Genomic DNA, 23,857 nt, shown 5'->3' with positions numbered 1-23,857 from the left:
AACTGGGACTGAGGATTAATGCTCCTTACCCAGAGCTGCAAAAGCACTTGGTCATAAGAGGCATTATTCTCAAGTACTCTTTTTTTTTTTTTTAAATTAAAATCCTAGTTTTCTCCTGAAATGTGCATAGCATCTGCCCATTCTGACCTTGGTAGGAGGCAGCCAGGTTGGGAGACTTTCCTTTTCTGCCTACACCACGGGGGTGCACACCCTCTTGGTGCCTGGTTGTATACAGGGGTTGTGCCTCTAGGTTGGCAGTTCTGCTCATTTATTTGTCTTTGTACTCACACAGTTTCCATTACTTTCATTTCATTTATTTGCCTTTAACTGTCTATATTATGGTGGCTTCTGCCACCCAGTCCTGGGCAACATCCCAGGTGGCACCTCCTGCTGGAAAACCCTACCCTGGGAGTTCTTCCTGCGTAAGTTTTCCAGACACTGGTGTGGAGGCAAAAAAAAAAAATCATCTAATTTAATTTGCTTAACTTTTCACTGAGTCACGTGCTCCAGGCACCTTCAGCCTGAAGGACAGACCAGCCTTCCAGGCAGTGTTGCTTGATGACCTCAAGAAGCTTCATGAGAATTTCTGAAGCTCACCATGTCAGTGCAGAGGGCTTAACATTGACTCTCAAACCTAGTCCCAGCATGACTGGGGTCTTACTGTCCAGCAGTGTCCGATCCTGACCTCAGCCTCACAAAAATTCAGGATTGTATTTGCACTGTTGTCGGAAGCACTCCCAGAATGGGGATGCTTCCTTGTGAGACTAAAAGGTGGTAGCGAACACTTTGTGCTCAGAGCATCCGAGGGGGATGTCAGGTAACAGAGGATGGCATTTAGAAAAGTGGGCATTATTTAATAATGCTAATGACACCATTAGGGTCCCAGTTATCTGGTCCCCTCTGAGCAGGGCTGCTTGGTGGAAGGGTTTTGCACATGTATTTTTGGACTTCTGTGCTTGTATCAAGCAGCTTCTAATTGCATAAACAAGAGTTATGACATGGCTAAACAAGAGTTAATTAAAGGGAATATAAGGTACTAATTTTTCAGACTGAAAAGGAAGGATTGGGGTGGAGGGATGTCCTAAAGCAATGCCATTTTATCTAATGCCACCTACGTGAAATGTATCCAGAAAGCATTGATTTTTCCTTTGGAAGTTGTACTTCATTCACTTCATTTACCTAATTATTCTTAAAGGCAGAGGTTTAATGAAATTACTTTGGATAATAAACCATCGGGATTTGCCATCTGTGGAATGCCTGGGTTAACTGGCTGGAACTGAGAAAGAACCTCTGTCCTGCTTCTGTGACTCCTTTGTCATCATTCACAGCAGTGTGATTGGCACTGACTTGCAACCTGGATTGCTCACGTGGGTCCATAAATCATGCTGTTCCTGTCTTCAGTGCCTCACCAGTTGACCAAGAATGCCTCCCAAACTCCTCTTCCACCCACTTCCTCTGCTGGGCACAGCACTGGAAACCGCTCATGCATTCCTGCCACTGGAAGCTCCTCTCAGGACTGCTGGGAAGGGAGGGCTTGCTGGGCCTCAGGACTTCCAGGTGGAGAGCAGTTACCACAGCCTAAAGGCAGCCTTCAACTTGAGTTATTGTGGGACTAAATTAATAATTTCTTGTAGATGAGGCAGATTTATGTACAGCCAGGTAATGACTTTGAGCTCTTTCTCTGCACATTCCATGGGCCAGCGACACTGCAGATCGTTTCGTCACTAATCCTAATCACTTCCAAAATTGTCATGCTTTCATTATGCTTTGTGAATGTTCCTTTAGGCAAATAACTCCACCATACTGGAAGATCTAGTGCACTGGGATGCATTAGATTCATAAAGGTTTTGATGAAAATGTTAAATTGGTGGGCAACATCACCTATTCTTCTTAGTGCAAACCAAAAGACCAAAAAGGCTTTTAAACTCAAAAGCACATCAGAGTATAGATCAAAACAGCTTTTTAGAGCAGAGAGAGCAAAAAGCTTGGGATTTAACAGCAGGCAAAGAGAGCCAGTCTCTGCTCTCTGGCCCAGAGATGAGCTGCCAGGGCACAGATTACTCCCCTGCAGCTCAGCTGCAGCGCCTCCTAACCAGGACTGCCGTGTCCAGGCCATCCAGATGGTCCAGGGTGGGCAAACCCTTGAACCATGCCCAGGGACTGTCTAGGAGAGGGCTGCATGGCACCAGCCACAGGGATGGATGTGGCAGACCAGTGCTCAGGTGCAGGGATGAGTTTGGCCAACCTGATCAATCTATGGAGTAGCTTTGGACTTGGAACACTTTCAGCAGAAAAAGGCTGGCTTATGAATGCCCTTAATCAGGTAAACTTCATCACATGGATTCAGTATTTAACCCATTTTATTATGACTGCACAGTATATGCCATATCAGTGGTCAAGTAACCTTTCAACCACTACCTTGGAAGAAAGCAGGGCAGGACAAACCTTTCCAATTACCCCAAGTCTTGCTATGGTCTTGGATCATTTTGATCTGAGAAACTCCATCCTGTCAGCCATCTGAGAGCATGGGGGTAAGAACAAACAGATCATGAAGGGTGTTTGATGTAGTTGCTAAATATTATGAAACCTGTGGGGTCACAGTTACAAGAGGTGAAGCATAATCAAGGTCTGTTTTAATCACAGCGCTCAAATATGGTGTAATAAGCAACCTTTTAAATCTCTGTTAGGGTTTTCATTATGTTTTTAATGAAATACTGATTAGCCTGTGCTAATTGACATGAACCCTGAGCAGACAGCAGCAAATGAAAACAATCTGGCAACTGGTTGCTACCTTTTGTTGGTTCTGTCCAGCCCTTCCTCACTGCAGGCTGGTGGGATGCCAGGGATGGAGTGAGGTGGTGGCAGTATTATAGGGTCTGTTTCATGGATTTCACTATTTAAAGTGTCTGTTATCTTCTTACTTTCTTCCTCTTCTAATTCCACATTAATTGAGTTCATTTCTTAGACCTGCTTTACTCACATTTCTGTTTGCTGACTTCTCTGGGCAAGCAGTGGCTTTAGGCAGCCAAGTAAAATAGACTTGTCCTCAAGTCAACCGTTGGTGAATAGATTTTGTATGTGGCTTGGTGGGTTTTCATGAAAACTTTTCAAGCTCAGCTCCTGTTTGCTCTCTGCTTGCTTCCAGGAACAGGATTTCGTACAAGCAAAACATTTTTGTTTATAATCAGTATATTGTATTCATGGTATGTCTGTCGCTGAAATGCTAGTACTAGATGTAATACTTTTATCTGAGGGTAGGTGCCTGACAGCTTTAGCAAGATTGACCTTTCAATTGGACTTCTAGTCCTTAGGATTGCCTGGCAATTAAGTGCTTCCTTTGATTTTAAATGAAGATTTTCATCCTAGGCACATAAACCCAAGTTTAATCTTGAATCATCTTAACCTGACTTTCAGAAAATCAGGTTAAAAGCCCAGAGCCAGCTGAAAATTAAGCTACTTTAATTTATCTAAAGTTGATTTTTGATTGCTTGTTACCCACTTTAAAATACATAGGCCATTATCTCTTGCAGTGTAAACACTGTGGAAAATGTCACATTTAATAAAAACCATGACCTCATTCTCAGCTTCATTTTAAATGAGTTTCATTATTTTACTCAATATATTATTTATTCATGTATTCAAATATATTTATTCAGTGAAGGCAGAGATATTTTGATTAATTCAAAGACTAAATGCTCTGTACTTCTCATGCAAATTGGTGCGGGAAAAAAAGGAAAAAAGAGGTAAAACTGTCTTTGTACTCTGAGGCCTAAATGCATCATCAGAATGTAACAAATGCTGTTTGTGCACAGTCAAGTGAGGAGTCATGTTATCGTGAATCTCTCTCCATGGCTTTTATTATTGTAGCAAAAATAAAATACAGCACATGGGTTATATATCTGTTCAGTCCTTATTTACAGACCCCATTTAGATGGGGAGTAAATGGTCAGATGAGCCTTGCCAGTTACACAGGTATTGCAGGATGACTCCAATATTTCTTTGCTATTATTTCTATAATCTACCAACTTTGCCTTTCTCAATTGAAATTTAATAATTAAGGGAAAAAAACCCCACAAAACATCCTCCAAAGCAAGAGAAGTGGGATTTTCAAAGAGTACTCACCATTATAATAATTAATTCCCCACTGAAGTGGGGAGTTAATCTCACTGACATGACTTTGGTGGGGGCAGAGCTCAGGCCAGCACTCAGCACTATTAACATGCAGAGCAGTGATGTGTGGTAAAGTTTGCACAGCTTGAAAGTATGTCCAGGCTGTGGGAATTTCAGCAGGGTAAAACCTTAAAGGGCCTGTTATTTTCAACTAAAATCACTTGTAGAATTTTCATAGATTTAATTCAACTTCGGAAAAAAGCCTGGTGAATTTTGTTACTTTTGGTTTTCATACTTATTTGTGGCAATATGTGTACTTTTTAAAGCACAAGTCTTGCGAGGAGCAGCTGAGGGAGCTGGGGTTGTTTAGCCTGGAGAAAAGGAGGCACACAGGGAACCTTCTTGTTCTCCACAAGCACCTGACAGGAGGTTGCAGGCAGGTGGGGGTCAGTCTCTTCTCCCAGTCACAGGACAAGAGAACATGACCTCAAGTTGTGCCAGGTGAGTTTTAGATTGGATATTAGGAAAAATGTCTTTACTGAAAGGGTTGTCAAGCATTGGAATAGTCTGCTTGGAAAAGTGGCGGAATTGCCACCCCTAAAGGAGTTTAAAAGACATGACCAGCCTCAGCTAGGTCTGGTGATGTAGATGATGATGATGAGGGTATAGCAACCATGGGCTCTTCTCCAGCTCATGCACAATCAATCCAGGGTCAAGGTCTGGATGCCCAGCGGTCAGGAAACCTTATTCTGCATCACCCAGATCCTGCTGTTTCCCCTGTCTATTCTGTGGTTCTCGACAGGAAGGGAAAGCTGGCATCACACTGCAGAGTAATTTTGTTACGTGATTCCCCATCTGCTGGGCCTGCCAAACAAACAAACATATCATGTCTGAGAGATGAACATGGAATGCTTCCATATGGCCTGCTGTAATACAGGTTATTATTCATAGAATCATAGAATGACAGAATGGTTTGGGTTGGAAGGGACCTTGAAGATCACCGAGTTCCACCCCCCTGCCATGGGCAGGGACACCTTCCACTGGTTGCCCAATGTCCCCCCCAACCTGGACTTGAACACTTCAGGGATGGGGGCATAATCCTGTCTCTGGTGTGAGTCCCAGTTGTGTGCTGGGCTGCCTGCCTGAAAGGCTGGAATTTTTAATCTGATCCTCTTTGTAGATATGGCTGGAAAAGGGTCCAAGGTAGTGGAAACCCAGTGCCTCTTTGCTATGCAGGGACTGACAGTGGCATGGGCCAGGTGTTTTCCTGAGCACCATCCAGAAAACAGCCTTTCCAACTGCAGGGTGAGAATTTCGCTCTCAGGTCTCTGTACCCATCTTTCTCTCTCGTATTGTGTTTGGTCCCCAAGAGGGAATTTCATTGACATTAACTGATCCTCTGTGCCTTATGGATCTGAAAGCAGAAATTCTGTGCTGAGATTGCCAGAGTTGTGCATACAAAAAAAAGTCATCCTGCTGCAGCCCTGTACAAATCACTGGTAGAAACAGGAAGGTTTTTGTTCTGGTTCTCCATAGATCAGCCTTAAGCACCAGGTCAGGGGTTCCCACATCTTTGCATGCACCACCAGGCAATATTCTGTCTTGTAGCAATCGTGTGCAACATAGAAATTGATGGGATTATGTAACACGGAAGTTTCCATCAGAGGCATCTGTTCCTCTTACCTATGATAAAGTCTCCCCAGCCACATGTCTGTGCTGTGGTTCATCTGAACCATGAAGTGTAAAGCCGCTGATCTTTTTGATCAAGGTCTAAATTAGAATATTGAAATAAGAGCATTCCTCTTTCACTTAGAATGTCTGTATTTCTCTATTGCATTAACAGGATTCTGCATTACTAATTTTTAACCTGTGAAGCACAACAAGGCAGTAGCTGTTTGTGCATCTAATAATAGTTATGCTATATCAATAAGTTGAGGATATCCATCTGTCTACAGAAGCATGCCCTTCACATGGGATTTGCCCAAAATAAAAACTTGCTGTTCCAAAAATCTGGTCACAGAAATTGGAATGTTACTCAGAGCATGAGATACTGCCTTGGCATGAACCTCCCACTGGCTCCTGGTGTCTGCAGAGGCAGAGAAAATGACCTGCAAGGTTGGGAAAATGTCTTCAGGTCAGAACTTACCAATTGTTGATGTCTTAATTATGTTCTTCAAAGTGAGAGCTCTTAAAACAAACACCAGCACTGGAGAAGGCACCTGCAGAGCGCTGTCAGTCTGTTGATCTAGACATCAGATTCTTCTCATCTGTTTCAGTTCTCAGTCACATCATTGTGTAAACTTTCAGGACTGGACACATGCTTAGGATGTCAAAATACTTGCCTTTGTCTTATTTTTTCAATTTCTTCTGTGTGAAAACTTGGCTGTGAAACTTAATAATAAAACCCATGGGCAGCTCTCCTAATAATATAAATCTCCCTTGTGTCAGTGGGTCATTTGCTGAGCCCTTGGCAGGATGTGTTGCATCTTGCAAGAATTCTCATAACTTTCTCAGGTAGATATTTTCATAACTACTGGACAATTTCCATCATTTGAGACTGATGAAACAGAGCAGCCCTGTAGAGGCATAGAGTCTGGAAACACTTGTAGATTTTTTGTTTTGTGGGGTTTTCTTTACAAAAAGCTTTTGTGCGTTCCCTCATTATACAAAGTGGTGCTTTCCTGTGAAATTGCTGTTGATGCTCTACCCTAAGGCGTTTGAAAGAAAACCTCTTACACCTGCCCTTGTAATGACAGGAACATTGCCATAAAGAGGCAAAGCATGTTAATGTTATTTGTCTATATTCCCACTGTTTCTCATTGTCTTTGCCTTTTAATTTGAGTCTGCTCAGTTTCTCCATTATTTTTACTATTTATTGGAACAACATTTACTGGTCTCAGCTAGCAATCAGCCCTTCATGGTTCTGGACATTGCACAAGCGCAGTGGAGGAAATTCTGAATTCCTCGAAGTCTCTGACAAGCTTGACATTAGTTTTCATAAGGCACATGATCCAAGCCACAGTCTTCTTGCAGTGCAATGTGGATGTGGTAGAAACTTGGGCTGTGCTTAATTCCAGCCTTGTCAATGGCACATTTTTCATTGAGCAGTGAACTCAATGAGAAAATTGAAAATTGATGCAGAAAGGGAAACATTGGACAAGAAACTGTGAAAGCTTTATTTTGATTATCTTTCTTCTTTGGTAGATTTACTGCTTGCAGAAGCTGACGTTGATGACAGGAGACTAGGACACTGTTGAGTCAGTCTGTTGTCAGTCTGTTGGCTCTGCCACAGACTCACCATGTCAAAATGACCAGGTTTCACATTTATTGGGCAGTGATAACGTTTGCATGCTTCACAGTGGGCCTGAGAGCTTGTGGGTCTGGGGACTGGCCATGCTCCTACACAGACAAAAGCTGTCTGTTCACAAGTGTTCCCAGTGAAAGGCTGCTGCTTTGTGTGACAGATGGGTTTGGGCTAATCATGTTTTTATTGGTGTTCACCTATTCAGTGTGCAGCAGTGAGAGCACTGCTGAGTGCTCTTCCTTAATCTCTAAGTAAAGCATATGTTTTCTCTATCTGCAGGTCTTGCTAAGTTAAATATAAAAGATAGGTTGTTGTGAGTAGAGGTACATTGTCTAGACTCAGACTTACAGCCACTGAGCCTGGGAATAATCTGTGTTTTCTCTGCTTTGTTGAGCCACAGAGGGAACAATGCCTGATGACTACAACTAGAACTAGTTGAGTAGTTTCTTTTTTGGTTTTAATCACTTGCCACTTAAATGTCTAGAAGAGGCACTGATTTACAAGTTCTTTCAAACTTCACACAAGGTTCAGGAAGGTCATGAGTGCACAGAAGGCAGGGCCATTAGAAAAAGTAAAATGAGGGTGTCAGCGCATGCATTTTAAAAATACATCCATAAACTTCTCATCCAAAATTGTGTTTGTTATTCTTCACAGTAGCTGTATAGCTGTGAGCTGCCTATCAAATGACTCAGGCATCCTTGAACGTAAAATTTTGTGGTGTAAATAACACCCAAAGGTGCTAGAGAACCTTTTTAATCATCCCACCTCTGCCCAACCTGTCTGATTCCAGATGCAGAGCTTTTTAAATCTCCATGAAGTCATATGTTACATCCCTAGCTGCATCCCCACAATTTCACATATCCACACATTCTGTTAACTTTGTTAATTTGGCAGCCAACCTGTCAGATTGGCCAGTTCTGGGAAAACAGATGGTTAGAAATGCTCAAGGGTCCGTGAGTCACAAAACACCAGGTTTTCCACAGACACATCCATGAGTTTGGCTCTTCCACTGTGGCCGAGCTCAGTGGATGGGTCACTGCCACTGCCTCTCCCAGCTCTGTCCCTGCTCTCCAGGTGGTTGGGTGACCTTGGGCAGGTGAAGAGACCCATCTCTACTCCATTCCGATGGCACAACAGGGAGAACTGGGCTCCTCTGTGGGCTTCTTGTCTGCCTTGGCTCCTGGAAAGGGATAGCTCAGAACCCTTCTCCAGCTGCACGTCTTGCTCCCACCGATGGTGGCACTGGACAAGAGCATTCATGAGTCAACACCATAAAAAATTGCCAGGAGCTGGACATAGTCCGTGGATTTTCTATAAAAAAGTAATTATAGACTTTATTGCAGAGTGCCAAATCCATTTTTCCCTCTTCTGGGAGCTATTCAATAAACTTTATGTTCTGAGGTAGAGCAAAACTGTCCTAGTTTAATGCAGTGTTTTATGCGTCTTCCCTGCACTCTAACACCTGATTGTTGCTAATAGCCCAGTGTGGATTTTCTTTTTCTTTCTAAATTACATTAATAGGTCTGAAATGCCCTGTGACTTGGCATTTCCCTCTGGACACTCACCCTTTCTTGCCCAGGAAAAAGCCAGTATCTCGAGGAGCAGTTGCCTGTATTCAGGTGATTAGCATCTATGTTTATACTCCTTTCACAGAACCATCAGGCTTTGTTAGTGCAAGGTCTTGGGCATAAACCAGAACAAACCATGCCTGGAAATGAAAAACAACCCTACCGAAAATGAAAACCCCATCCAAGAAATGCACGTACAGAGCAACAAACTCAGAACTGAGGTTGTCACAGTGGTTTTCATTCAGCCTTTCTTCACTGACACATTTCCACATTCATGACCTTCTGGCCACGGGTATATTTAATGCAGGGGGAAAAGAAGAAACAAACTTCAGCAGAATATCAAAAGAAATGCTTCTCAACAGAGAGGTGCACCAGGATTATAAAATGCTTTCCTCCCCTAAAGCAAATGTCCTTCAAAAACAAGACTAGGTGGTGCATTGAATATGGCACACTATGATACTCCACAGCAGGAAGTGAAAACATCTTTTCTAGCTCACAGCTGTGATGGGGGAAAATTTTCAAAGGCTTTAAGAAGCCACTGGTGCAGTAAATCCCATATGCACTTTCAAAAATAATCATCTCCATAACACTGCAGGTGACACTCTCCAACACCCCACGCCAGGATTTGGGATGAACATCCTCTACTGAGCAGAGAAGCTGGGCAACTTCTGGCAGGAACCCTTCAGTCCTATAGAATCTCTGTGTAACATGGTGTGAGCTATGGGATTTCTTTTGGGGGTGATAGTGATACATCTCTTAACAACATCAGAAATTCCCAAAGAGTCAAATTTTCAAAGCACTTGGAAATCAAGAGGAAATTTTTATTAACTTCAATAGCTTTTGAACTGGGCCTGTATGTGGGGGGTTTTGTTTTGACATTGCCTGAGACAGGGAGGAATTGGGTTTTTGATAGTGCAGCACCAGACTGCAGGCTCTGCATCTGTGTTTTTTTTAATTCAGAACAACTCTGCTTTTATTAGATTTGTGTTATCTCTTTTTTACTACAGTCTTTTTCGCATTTCATAAATATTAATTCCCCAATCTCTTTTGTTTAGCAGTTTTAATCTATCACAGGCTTTTCCGTTTCCCTTTCCTCTCCTTTCCCAGAGAGATGTCAGCCTCTGCCAAAAAGCAAAGAGCTTCTCCAAGGAAGCTCTTCAGCCCAGAGATGTAGGAGCAGAATTTTTGCTACGTATCATTTTTGTTTTGTTCTCTTTGTTCCTTCCCCTTCGCTTTCTAACACAGGTTCCAGGCTCTGATTTCACTTGCTTCCTTGGAGGGGACTCTAATGCTCCAGGACCTTGTTTACCAGTGTTATATTTTCTCTTGTCATCCATGGACAGGCATTTTAGACCGTTCATTCATCTTTGCACTGATGTGGTGGTACCAGGCTGCTTTAGCAGATGCCATTCAAACCCAGAGGGCTGTTCCCAGGCAGGCTGTGGTTTTGTTACTATTTGGAGGTTTTTTAATGGATTGCTCAGGCTGCTTGTTTTCCTTCATGTTTTCTTTCACCTTCTCTGCTGTGTTTCTAGTTATTTTTAGTGCCGATGAGTAAGTTGTGGTAGGCTGAAACAGGTAGGCAGAGTTGTAGTACTTCATTTAAGCTGTACCCACTAACCAGCTTATTGATGCTGCTTCTCCAAATCAGGTTGGTTTGGCTTAATACTGTCCATCTATTCCAGATAAACTTTTTCATCTCACCCTTCTCTTTTCTGCACTGAACCAGTATTTTCAAAACAAACAAAAAAAATTTCTAGCTTTTACTTTTTGCCATGAGCTTTATAGACCAGTGAACTTTATGGTTTGGTTTTTCTTTTCAGTAACATACAGGTTGATTTTCAGGGCTGTGGCAAACTCATGTTATTAAATTTAAAAACAGACCAACACATGCAACCCTTCTATTTTGTACTTCAAGTGATTTCTTTAAATCCCAGTACAACATCTTGGAGTGTTCTGACTGTACGTAACTCTGGTGACTTTCTGTGAGATCTCAGTGGCATTTAAGATAATAATTTTGATAAACAAAAAGCTATATGTGTTACTGCAGAACATGCTACATATTTCTCAACAGGCAGTGCCAAATGTATGTTACTGATTTCTCACAGACACCAACGTGCTGTGGAAGTTAGACCCAAAGGTGAATCTCAAAATTGTTGTTCAGGGAGGAAATGACAAGGAGGGAAAGATGTAAGCCTAAACCAAGTGCTTTTGAATATCTGTAATCTGCTGATTCCAGCATTCTTTACTGCCACAGTTTCTCAATCTGGATCTTGAGTCTCCGATTTAATCCATTTACTTAACGTGTCTTCTAGAAACTTCAGGGAGGACAAATATTTGGAGATATATATCTTGTTCTGCAGTTCTCCCAGAGCAGTACCAGGAACCAGGGCTGAAGAATAAACCCCATTTCCCCTCTTAAGAAAAAGGCAAGATGACAGAAAATTGAAAGTTCTGGTAGCATTAGGTCTTGAACCAGTCAGTTGCACTTGGACAGAGAAGAGGTGTGGGAAGAGGACAAGGTTCAGCTTGTGAAGATGGTAGAAGAATGCAGCAACACTGGACTGGTTCTTTGTGGCTGGCTTCTCACATCTGGAAAGTGGGGATGATGCTTTAAAGTTTGCAGATTGAAAAAATATCAGATAAGTACTGAGTGTTGTTTTTATCCCAGACCTCAATCTGCAATAGTGGCTCGATGCCGCTTCAGGAGGAGTTCTCCATCCTGCCAGCACCTGGAGATCCCTCTGCAGTTTGTCTTAGCTTTATTTGGGAATAAGCATTTATTCCCATTGAATATGCATCTGTTGCCTTCAGTCCCTGATGAGGCTGGTCATAGCTAAAATATTCCCATGTTTTAGTGGACTCGGGTCTGCTCCACTGCCTCCCCATAGGGAGCTGAGCAATCTCAGAGTACTTCCAAAAAGCTGTACTTTGAGGCTGCAGTTGAGCCCCTGAGATTTACTGGTCTCAGCTGATCCACAAAAACTAAGTGGGGAGCGGAGGATGGGAGGGGCCCAATCCTGTCTGCAATGGGTGAAAATGGAACAAAAAATATTGTTAGACTGATGTGCAGGCTCTTCATAGCTTTGCTGGCTGTTGAGCAGTTCAGGTTTTCTCAGTTAATCTCAGCAAGTGTTTTCTTCTCCTGGAAATAGTCTGAGTGAACCAGCAGTTTGTCCCTGCTCAGGTGGTCCTTCTCTCTCCAGAGCTGCAGACAAGAGGACATGAATCATGAAAAGCAAAACAGGAGCAGATGTTCTGCATCAGGTTTAAAGCAACAGTGTATGGTAGCTGCTTTATCTCGGTCTCTTAAGAATATGTGTGTTTTGGAGCAGCCTTCTACTCATCCTGTTTAACATTCATGTCTTCCTTTGGAAATGTTTGCATCTCCCCACTCTTCTCCCAGCCCTCCCCTGGGTTCGAAAGTTCAACTTGAGCTTCAGTGGTGTTGAGGGCAGCTCGCAAAAGGGGCTGTTAAATAAAGAGCAGTTGAGGAGAGAGAGGGAAGAGCAGGGAGAGGCACAAGTGCAAAAGAAGCTCAGGCAGGAGGAAGAGTTAAGGCTAACCTTAAAATAACTGGGATTACCTTAGACCCTGTATTGCATTAACCAGGGCTGACTGAACACAGTGGTGTTAATAAGGTGAGTTAAGGGGCCATAACCACTTCTGAAGGGCACTGGAAAGAGGGACTGAAGTTGTGGGCTTGGACTTGCAGGTGCATAAAGAGAGGTGGTGGAGAGCTGGAATCAGAGTGCCTGGGAAAGCAGAATAAATTGAATGAAATTAGAGTTTGTTCCTGGAAGCAGTGGCTCCCACGTACTGCTTTCCCCTGTGAACAAAGTTTATTTTTAAACAAACAAAGTCAGAGATCAAGTTAGGTCATGAAGCAGGAAGCGAATGTCTCTAGAAACAGTAGGAGACGTTGGAAAGAGGCTTTGTGAGACTTCCCTGCTCGTGCTAGCTGGAATGCATATCAGTTGGAAGATACCCATGGGATGGATTGCAGGAATGGACACAGAGTTTCAGACACCAGATCAAAAGTGTTTAAGCGTGGTCCTTACAAATGGGCCTTCGTGCAGTGACCTGCTCCAGCTAGGATCAACCATCAGAAGGGATTTAGAAACAACAGGATAAGCAGACTTTCACAAAATCAGTTTTATATTTGAAATGCAAAACAAAGAGGGTTGAAAGCAGTTGGATGTCATTGTTAATCCCTAGGTCAGCTATGCTGATATATCTCATAAAAGGCTACGTTCAAAGAGCAAAATCCACTGTTAATTATCAGCGTGTTTGTGGAGGCATTTGTGCCATGGAAGCACCTCCATGAGCTGAAGGGCATGGAGCACTTGGCAGCTCTCCCTGCCTTGAGAAGACAGGTCCTGAAGCAGGCAACGCTGTGGGGTGGAGGAGAAACCTTTAACTCTTCATTCATGGATCCAGTGGGTGGAAGCTCCTGCAGAGACAGTCTAAAATGACAGCTCTCTTAGCAAGAAACTGTAATTTAGGTTTACTTCTTCTGTCAGGAATATCAGTTCTTCCTGCATTGTGTGAATTTGTCACTTTTCCCTGCTCCTAAGTCCATGTCACTTGGCAGCTCTGGAGAAGGACAGCCTCTATTCAATAAGCCTGGACATCATCAACTGCCGGTGCTTCTCAGGAGCCATCGGACATCTCTTGACTGAAATCATCAGGGAGGTGGCAGTAGTTCCAGGTACTGACTGAGTGGGCTCCATGGATGCTTCTCATATCACCCTGCTAAGGAAGATCAGCAGTAGTGTGTGTTTTCCCTCCACTGAATTTTTTCAGTCCCACCTGCTTACACATGAGTACAGCCTGGGAGCACGCATGAGCCCTGGTCTGTGACCCACATAAATGTGTGTGCCATCTCGGTGCTTACTGCTTGGATGTGGGTAGGGATGCATATACACGTATCCATATGTATGTATAAAGAGAGATGTATGCATTCCTGCCCAGCTTATTGGCATTATTTCTTAATCAAAGAGAAAATAAGCAGCTTATGAAAGCAAAAGTCCTGGGAACTGTAACAGCCTGGTAAGGGTGGGCAAGCAGAAGTCAGTGGTAGCTGGGCTGTTGCTGGCCAAGCAATCAGCTCCCCCATAAGCACATTCCCAAGGCTGCAGTAACAACAAGCAGCACAGTGAGTGTAAACTGCCAGGCTCTGCGTTCTGCCTGAGCTGAGGGGAAGCTGCCCCTGTGAGCAGCTCCAGGCCAAGCGCTCCCTCTGCCACACGAGGAGCCCCGTGGAGGTGGAACAGGCTGGCCCTGTGTGCGGGACAGAGCCACCCTGTTCCCCACGGCACAGCAGTGGGCACGTTTCCATGGAGCACACGGGCGCTTTGCCATGGAGCACACACTCCTGGCTCTCCGAGCCCTGCAGCTGAATGCCTCGACTCACTCCTGGCTGTCAGGCCATGTCCCTCGGGCTGCGGGTTGGCACCTCTCTGCCTTGCCTCGATGCTCAGAGAGAAGGGAGATCTTCCCGATCTTTCCATGCCCTCCAGGCTTGCCAAGGCCACGAGTGCCTGCCCGGTGCTGCAGGCATGTTAGCTCAGGGACAGCGGGGAGCTGCTCCAGGGGGCTTTGCATGCAGAGCAAGAGCTAGCTGGAAATTTAGTCCTGGAGCTCTGTTTTCTTCCGATCTTTGCTGGCATGCTCTAGCTGCAGGTGGGATAAGGCGGCTGAGAAGGGTGCAAGAGCACGGAAGAGGGAGCCAGCCCTTTCAGCAGATAGAGAGGGAACTGATGAGAGGCTGGCATGCCTTCAGCATCTGTGAAAGGAGCAGAGAGCAAGGAGACAGCGCTTGGCTGCAGTCAGAGAAGGATCCCAAAAGCCTGAGCTCAGAGGGGCCTTTTCTGCTCATTTTCTTTGGGAAGTTTAAAAAAGAATGAGCATTAAAAAAAAAAAAGGGAAAAGAAGATGATGTGCAATTTCTTTCAGGCTGTAGTTGAGGTAACAGTTTGAAAAAAAGAGCTGCCATTTAAAGAGATACTAAGAATCTGTTCTTCTATTGCAAAGCAACATTTAGTATGCAGTCCCTAAATGGATCTGTTATTATATGAGACAGAGAACCCTTAGAAATCACAGTAAACACAGCTGTAAAGATGAGGAAAAATGAATGAGGCATCATGCTAATATTTGTACCTTCCAGTTGTCTTGAATGGCTGACAAAAGGGACTTTTAACATTGTCCTCATGCTCTGACATAAGAAGAATTAATGTAGCAAGTCAGATGCTTGAAAATGCAACCAAGTCACCCCAGGCTTGTCAGGATTTAAAGGAGATTACCTAGGTGTATTTTCTGCTCTTTTTTTTGCTGTGCTGAGGACGTAGAGGAATCCAGGAGGACTGGAAGTTTCCATCAAGGGCCTGGTGGTCGGATCCACAGAATGTTGGATGTTGTCTGTGCGGAGCTGGCACAGTGGATGGAGCAAGCTGGCATCCGGGAAGAGGTGTCGGTGGCCAACAGGGAAAGCAGCCTTATGCATACATTCTTTGCTTCCCAGAGAAGCCTGTGGTGGAATCACTTGTGGTTGGCTACTGGCAGTGGGTTTGTTTTGGTGCACAAGGACTGAAACAGCAGGGGGTTTTAACAAAAACAAAATATTGAAAAAGCAAGTTATTTTCTCTCCTGTGTCATGGTTCATCTTCTGTCTTTTGTCCTGGTCCCTCTTTGGGCCCAATCCTGACAGGATCATAGTTGGGCTAAAGGACTACTTACTGCTGGCTGGCTTGGGACTGAGCATCCCTCGGGGTTGGAGTCACTGGTGTTTATGTCAATAAAGAATAAATCAGACCTAGGAAGCTATTGATGAAACAGGCTTTCCATGTTAACCCAGAATCTTATTTCTGTGCTACATTCTGCAGCAGGAAGGTTTCCTGGGAAGCGTGTTGTAATTAAGATTATAAATGAATGCTAGCATTTTAGTATAAGAGGCCTTTTGTCTTTTCAAGCAGGAGGTCATCTAATTCTTTTTGTAGAGCAGCAGAAAGGTGAAAAGTTTCCAGTTAACTGTAATTAAGGCCATGGAGAATGAGCAACCCTGGTTAGTCACCTTCTGTGAGCATTAGTGAGCAGCACAGCCAAACGTGCCAGAAAAAGTTACCTTAGAACAGCAATGTTTAGTCTGAGCAAAATATAACCTTACCAAGGGGAAGTAAAATAAATTCAATGTTAATTTGTAATAGTTTAGTCAAGGAGAAGAAAATCATTACCCAAAGGATTTAGGTATTTTGCCAGTCTGTGTCAGGATGAATTCATCTAGACCATTACAAGAAAAGACAGTCATATTGAGACAGGAGATGAAATCTGTTCTTGTTTCTGACGCTGGCCTGCTGGGAGGCTGAGATTAGCTCTCTCTTCCCTTTCTCCTCTGGACCTTGGCACCATCCAGTTAGACAGAAGCAAGGCTCACAGGGCAGAGCTTACAGCAGGGTTATACTTAGCAGGCATCAGCACTCCTTCTTCCCGCCTCTTACCTTAAAAATAACAGCATGGCATTTCTTGGTGGGGGCCTGAACCTGCATCCCTGACCCACAGGAGCTAAGTTCACCTGACCTGCTCAGAGATACTGGAAGGGACATCCCACAGTGTCCCATTCCAACCAAATGCCTGCTCAGGTTAGGGAACAGGGACTCAACACACTAAACACATAATTGCGGGGTTCCCTTCTCCTTGAGGGGGTTGCTAAAGCCTATGAATTATATGTAAGGAAACCAGCTATGCAGCAACTCTCTCCTGCTTCTCCTATTTGGGTTTCAAAAGCTCTGGAGCAATATTGGTGTGTTGCACACTGAGTTAAAAATTGGAAACATATTACCCTGATTTAGCATGGGACTGAGTAAATTGTATTCACTTAAAATAGCAGATATCCTGCTGAGAAGAAAATAAGTATTTCTACTCGACTGTGTGACACCTAAGCTGCAACCCAGAGGTACAGGAGGAGGATTTGTGTTACTGAGAAATCCATAAACGTTGGCTTCCAGGTCAGAGCTGCTGGGGGGAGCAGGGCACATGTGTCCCAGGCAACTCCAGGCATTCAGACCTGCTGCATCACCTCCCCACGTCCTGTGCAGGGTTTCACACGGTTTCTGTCTTGAGCTCCTGGCTGGTCTCTGCCCACCCTGGAGTTTGACAGTGTTGCCTTTTCCTCAGGGAGGTTTCATTCACAGCACCAACCGGCCCCTGCCTCTATGGCAGTGTTTGCTGAAAGCCTTGCTCCTGGAGCGTGTGAAATACCAAGGCTTGTGACAGCAAGCTTAGCTTACAGAAGCCACCATCCCAGGTCTGCAAAGCTTGAAGGACCTGCAAGACAACACCTGCCTGTGTGGTGGGATTATTTGAGTCCCTCTCCCTTCTTGGGCAGGTGGATGTTCCCAAAGCTGGACATTCCTCATTCTGTTTCAGCACACCCATATCTTACCTTTCTCTTTGGATTTATCCTGTATCTGAGTCTCTCTTGTTTAGCTCTATTACTACTTGTCCTAACCAGACTGAGTCCAAATTATTCCTTTCCTCCTTGTGGAATTTCTTCTGTATTTTTGTATTTACGAATCTACTCTATCCTGTTTCCCCACTCCACCCAGTTTATCTCACCCCTGCAACCACAACGCCTTGCAACAGAGAAACAAATGTCAGTTTTTCCATTGTCTCCTAGATGCCAGCTATGCTTAAATGTAGTTTCTTACTCTGTTTTTTAAGGGCTACTCCCATCTCCACCCTGGCTGACTCCGTGCATCCCCAGCCCAGTGCTCCTCCTAGTGCATCATTTGCAGATGTCCATGGCATGCCTTTTCCTAACCAATTCTCAAGCCTTTCCTTGAAAATCATATCTACAGCTCCCACAGTAAAGATGTCATAGCAGAGTGCAGCAGCTACAGGTCACTTGCTTGGCTTCAAGCTTCCCAAGCCATGTGCTTGTCCCCAAGTTTGGGTTGTCCCATTTTATGTTTCATCTATGCCTCGACTGTAACCTGGCAGTTGTGAGATAAAAAGTGGAAGCCTCTTTGACCCTGTCTGCAGTCCCTGGTGACTTGGAGACCATTCTGCAAGCCTGGCTCTTTGCCAAGCACCTGTGGGCAACAGTAGTGTATCCTTGGGAAAGGAGGGTTAGAAGGACAGTGGTTGTGTCCCTGCATGTTACAGGTTCCATGCACAGGTCCAGAGAGCACGAGCTCAGCCCCAGCCATCAGACATGCACACGTCTGTCCATGTGTGTGTGTCAGAGGGGAAAGGACAGAGAGTTTTCCTTTTAAAATTAAATTCATACGATAGCCAGGCCTTTCAGCTTTTTAATGCAAACAGTGATTTATCGCTGCACTTAAAGAACGAGCCAGGAGGAAAGAGATTCATCACGTGCTGTCCTTTCGTGTCAGAGCGGCAGCAGGTGCCTGTGGCAGCAGCGCAGAGAGGTTGGGTCCCAGCACAGAGCCTCTGCCATGGGAAGGCAGCACAGCTCCATCACCCTCACCCCACCATGGCTGCTGAGGTCCCAGCCTGGGGTTTCATCCATTTCTTCTTGCTGTGAGAGAAAAAAAAAAAAAAGGATTGACCATCTGTTCCCCTTCTCCTTCTTCCTTTCTTTGGCTGCTGGAAAGACAGTGCAAAGTGTACACGCAACATGAAGCTTGACACTCATCTTCTATAAATTAAATCCCAATAAACCCACCAACATGAAGATTGCTTGCTTTAAGCGTTCCCAGCTCAAGGCTTCTCCAGCCTTCCTGAAGGTTTCTTACCTCTTGCATGTATTGCACTTAAACTCAGTCACTTCAGTTTTGCCTGCCCTGTGTTTGTAATATTCCCTCAGAGCTTCAGAACAGCAACATGCATAGCAGCACATCCTTCACCCTCAATGTGCCCAGGCCATAGGTCTTTCTGCTCGATCTTCCTGGGGACTTCCAACTTTTCCCTCTCCTTGTTCCGAGGAGACACTTTACTTTATAAGATACTTACATTTATCCTATTATCCCCAAACCCTGTGTGTGGTATGAGTCCTGATACAAATAGTTCCTAGCATGGAGAATGAGAATGGACAGGCTTCCAAAGATTTTTGGGATTATACAGGAGAAGGTGGCATTGAAAGGGAGCTGGCTCTTTTCTTCCTGGATCCGTATCTTGTTGTGTAACAAGATGTCTTGTTTTAGCCTGATTAAAAAGCTGGTTTTTATGTACAGCGGGTGTCATTTGGTGTCAGTCTCTGATTTTTCAAGATTTTGCATCATTTAGCCTCTCTGTGGTATTTTACTTTCTCTCCAAGATGAAAAGGTCAGTACCTAATGAGCTAGTTGTGAATTTTTCCCAGGAAAGTATCAGCATCTGTGGCTGCATTTGTGTCTGTTGCTAGATTTTGACTGGTCCAGTGTTGTTTTTTTCCAGCACCCAACTAGTACTTGTCTAGTACCTGGATAAAGAAGAGTGAGTGCCAAAGTCAATGCAGGTTTGAAGGGTGTCATTAATCAAATCAGTGTAGTCCCTACAGTAATGCAACTGCTGAGTTATCTCACCCTTCTCTGCTGTACCCTTCTCTGAGTGCACACAGACACACACAGAGAAAGTTGGGGATAGGGACAGGAAGAAGGAGGGAATGTATGAAGCAATTCAGGATGTTTGGCAATAGAGCGTTGGCAGCTACTGTGTATCACCATTTTACTCTCGAGAGCTTTGATTCTTCTTTTCATAGCCCTGGTGCATTCTCTGCAATGGGGACTGAAAATTGTCTGGTTATCTTGGTTTGAAATACCAAGAAATGGGAAAAAATGCATATTTAGCCTAATCTTCTCTATAGGGCAATAAGTTCAATGTATGAAATGGAGAAAAGAGGACAGCTTTGTAATATTTCAAGAGTTTCCTTCAGAGGATATAACTTGCTTCTAAAATGTTCTCACTTAGTAAAAATGCTCCTAAGTTAATATTAGCTGTATCTTCTATTATCCAGCCACTCTGTAGAGACATTTTCATAGCAAATTCATATTCCAGTTTGTCTGTCCACAAGTTGTCAGGGAAGATGTAAAGCATTTCCATCTCCAGTACACACAATGTACTTTCTCTCGACAAATATTAATTGAGTTTTGGTGTGCTTCTCATTTGAGTGCTTGAAGTTTTTGAAAAAATTAAGTCAAAAATAATATGCTATGAAATGTGAAATAAATCAAAGTCTGAAAAGCTGCAAAGCTATTGCTTTTTTAAAAATTGTTGCAGTTCAGGTCAGTTGAATAAAACGCCTTTATTGAAAACGCGATTGTTCTTTTAGATACAGTGTTTTGATTCACATAGCTACAATTATCTGACTGTCATCTGTAGAAATCTGCACAGAGTAATAATTATTTGTGATGATTTGAGAAATGCTTGGACTGTCAAGTATGAAAAATTGCTAGTTCCCCATTATTGTCTAGTGCTGAACATTTTTAAAAATACAATCTAGAACTTGGTGTATAGCACATATATACACTAAGCAGGGTAGTTATGGGTGCAAATTGTAAAAGCCAAGTCTTAAAATAGTCTAAACCATGCTTGTAACTTCAAGGCTCTCCATCAAGGTTGCAAGAATCTTATTCACACCTTTCATGTGAAAACAGGATTGGAAACATGCTTGCATGTAACCTCATGCTCAAAAAACCCCCACCCTTTTAGCATCTGGGAAAACAAAAGGAACACTGAAAAACATTTTGTATATTGAGTAACAAACACCTCCTAGGACTCATGGTGTAACTGGGGGGCTGGAGGAAGGAGAGCTGGTAATTGAGATTTTAGACAACTGAAAGGCTCTCTCAATGTCACAAAACCAGGACCATTAGTGCCACCTATAGTTAGTCTGTCTGACACTTCTCACTTTAAGACCTTTCTTTCTGTGGATTCTGAGGCTGCTGCACACACCCCTTCTGAACAAATACTATTAAGAAGAATTCGGTGGAGATGAGCTCTGATTTTAACAGTGCTGGATAGAGACAGCTGGGTGTTAGCTAGTTTTTAGTCGATGGACCACAGATGAGGGGAACTCTGCAGCAACTTGCACAGTTCTAGCATAGGACACAAACCAAACCTCCAAACACAAAGGTAACTGAAGAATTAAAGGCAGATGCAAAGTCTTTGTTAATGCAAAATTGAAGAGAAAAACCAATTTAGCAAGGAAAGGGACTGCAAACCCCATTCACAATATTCATCTTCATTATTCCACTCTAAACTGATTTGGATAATTTTAGCCTTCAGTCTGCCATGATCAAATGTCATGTGAGCAGTCCCAGCAGAGGCTGGTTGTGAGCCTGGTTGCAGTAATATAGAACTAGCTGCAGGCAGTGCAAGAGAAATAAACAAAACCCTGCCTGGTAAATGTGGTGGCTACTTCTTTCCATGATAATTTTCTATAGTGAGGCAGAATTTAATTAATGGGCTTTTTGAGTGACACTTCAGTATTTCCATCCTTTTGTTAAAAAACTGCTTTCAGTGCAGGTACCTGTGAATTGAATTGATCTCTGTACCTAGTTTTCAGCATACTACTATATTCAGGAAAAAAAATAATTAAAAATTCCTTGTGTTTAAATCTGTACTTGCTGCTTGGCCATCAAGCTTGGAAAGGTCTTCAAAGATTACTTTATCCTGCTGTGCCTAAGTAACCAGAAGGAAATACCTCCCATCTCATTACTCTGGTTTACCTGGAATAACCTTTGCCTGTAATGAGTTGATGACTGCCAGTTGGTCAGCATATGCATTTCTGGTCAGTATGTTCTCTAGTGCTCTCCACAAAAAGCCCTCCTGCCCCGCCCTGCACACACACCCCCACCTTCCGCTGAACAGAAGAATCCACATGAGCAGAGTGTGCTGGACTTGCCTCCCTTGCTGTTACTTTGGGACTGATGGAGATGAGAAGCTTCTGGGATCAGAGTGTCCCCAGACTACTTTTTTCTTTTCCTTCTTTTAATGCCACTGAGCTTGGAAGTCTCCTGCTGCTCATGTCACTTCACTGTTCAACTTGGTTGCTGCATCAGAAAAGGAAGGACAGCTTTGATCTTGACATGCTCTTTTTCTCTGTTCCCCTTTACAACTTCTGTAGGAAAACAAAAACATGATTAAGTGCATCTATGGTGTCAGTCCTGTCAGGGAAGAACAGCTGCTTTTATCAGATGTCTTCCCAAAACCTTTAATGCCCTGATGAAGTCCAAGTCGAACAGTCAGAGGACAGACCTGAGCATTGGCTTTATCACCATCCCCACACTGCTCTCAGTGCTTAAAATCTGCACACAGGCTTAAAAGAGTCCTCTCCCAAAGCGGATTTACACCATTACTTATTGTGGTTTCTAGAACTGAGGGAGCAGCAGGGACCTCTGGTAATGACCACAGACACAGCCATCAGTGTCCAGGCAGCAGCTGCACACTCACAACTCTGCTGTAGCCACATCTGTAACAGCTTTGGAGGAGGACAGTCCATGACCCTAACTGTTAGTCTTGCCCTTCACCATCCATGAGTTTAAAGATTTCTATCCCTTGGATCTTCTCTCTGGCTGCTTAAATTTGTGGGGTCTATTTTCCTCATTAGCTGTGAGCACATTTGCATTTTTACTCTGGCCAAGTGGACCTCTAGTTTAAACAAATGTACTTCCAGTCTCATTTAAACTTTCTGCTTCCCCAGTTCCCCTCACCAGCTCCAGGACTGAAATTATGTGGCTTAAAAGCCTTGCCTGTAACTTAGAATGAAAAGGAACCATATTATCATCAGCTAACTCACTGCTAATGCATGGTTTCAAAATACTAAATTGAAAATGCTGTTATGATTACCTTCCATGGTGCTGTAGACTCTAGGGGCCACAGAGCATGTCCTCTGTGCAAAGGAGAGTTTGGTGGTTCTTTCAGGATTCCATTAAAGGTGCCTTACCTGACCTTTCACTAGAGCAGGGTGAATGTGGCCTTCCTATCAGCCACTCCTTCAGCGAGAGGGCTGTTCCCATCAAACCTTGAGGAGAGCCAGCAGGACTCTTTGTGTCTCTGGGGGAAGCAGGTAGGTCAGCTCTAACACACCAGGTGCATCAGGTGTGTTAGTCAGCTGCAGTAGAAATGGGCTTTGACACAGTTGGCATTGTTCTAAGACAGTCACAAAATTGGCCATTTTTCTTTTTTTTTTGTTAGTAAACTGAAGTCAGTAGGACAAAATAAAAAGGAAGTTGAGCTTTCTATTTCCTACATGGCCCTTCATCCATCAGCCATACCAGATGGTGTTGCGTTTGATGGGAACAAGACAATCCCCTTTTACTCTTGCATTGCTATTTAATACGTGTTCTGTGTACCCCCAGGCAAGCCAGAACACATGCACAGCTCACCCTGGGGTGCTGCTTAGTAAATGTATACTTAGTAAATGTAGCTCACCAAACTTTTATGCCATTTCTTCATATTTTTTTCCATGTTAAAAAGAGCGAGAGGAAAGTACCACTTGAAAATGTACAAGTGTAATCTTCTAAATGAATTTAATGTAGTACAGTCTCATTTGCAATTGCAAATACTAAGGCTGCATTTTCCCCCTTACTCTAAATGTCTGAAAATCTCATTAATGTTAATGTATGGGGGAGAAGTGCTTAGCCTATTGATGGAGGAATGAAATCAGGAGCAAAGCACAGCTCTACAAAGATTCATCTGCAGATTAAGGTCTGAAGTAACCATTAGATTATCAAATCTGACCTTCTATCTAATACAGACCATAGATTCTCATCCACTTAATTCTGTATTTATCCTAAGAACAGCACCAGAAAATCAAATACAGTGCATTAACATATTATAATGTAACAATATATTCAGGCATTTCTCTTTTTTTTAACTCTAAAACCAGAGGCAAACAGCACCACTGTGCTATATGATTTTTGATGAAGATCTT

At 43.5% G+C, this 23,857-nt stretch overlaps 2 protein-coding genes across 7 annotated transcripts in view; one reads left to right on the top strand and one right to left on the bottom strand.

Annotated features, from left to right (window-relative positions):
• CHST11 (carbohydrate sulfotransferase 11) overlaps positions 1-23,857 on the top strand; it is a 180,989-nt gene that overhangs the window by 150,157 nt on the left and 6,975 nt on the right. The gene's annotated exons all lie outside the window — the stretch shown is intronic.
• Positions 20,210-23,857, bottom strand: part of SLC41A2 (solute carrier family 41 member 2) — a 65,118-nt gene continuing 61,470 nt past the window's right edge. For 3 of the 4 annotated variants that reach the window (XR_005604448.1, XR_005604446.1, XR_005604447.1), the window contains one exon: positions 21,822-22,042. Coding sequence is in view for 1 of the 4 variants with exons in the window: in XM_039570720.1 (XP_039426654.1) it covers positions 22,034-22,042 (9 nt within the window). In the remaining 3 variants the exon portion in view is untranslated. Of the gene's footprint in view, positions 22,043-23,857 lie in introns of all 4 variants that reach the window. The other variant, XM_039570720.1, reaches the window with a different exon arrangement.

The sequence above is a fragment of the Corvus cornix genome, chromosome 1A (assembly GCF_000738735.6).
Source record: "Corvus cornix cornix isolate S_Up_H32 chromosome 1A, ASM73873v5, whole genome shotgun sequence".
In the NCBI taxonomy this organism is placed as follows: Eukaryota; Metazoa; Chordata; class Aves; order Passeriformes; family Corvidae; genus Corvus; species Corvus cornix.
The sequence above is the reverse complement of the archived record's forward strand: the minus strand, read 5'-3'. Positions and strand labels throughout refer to the sequence as shown.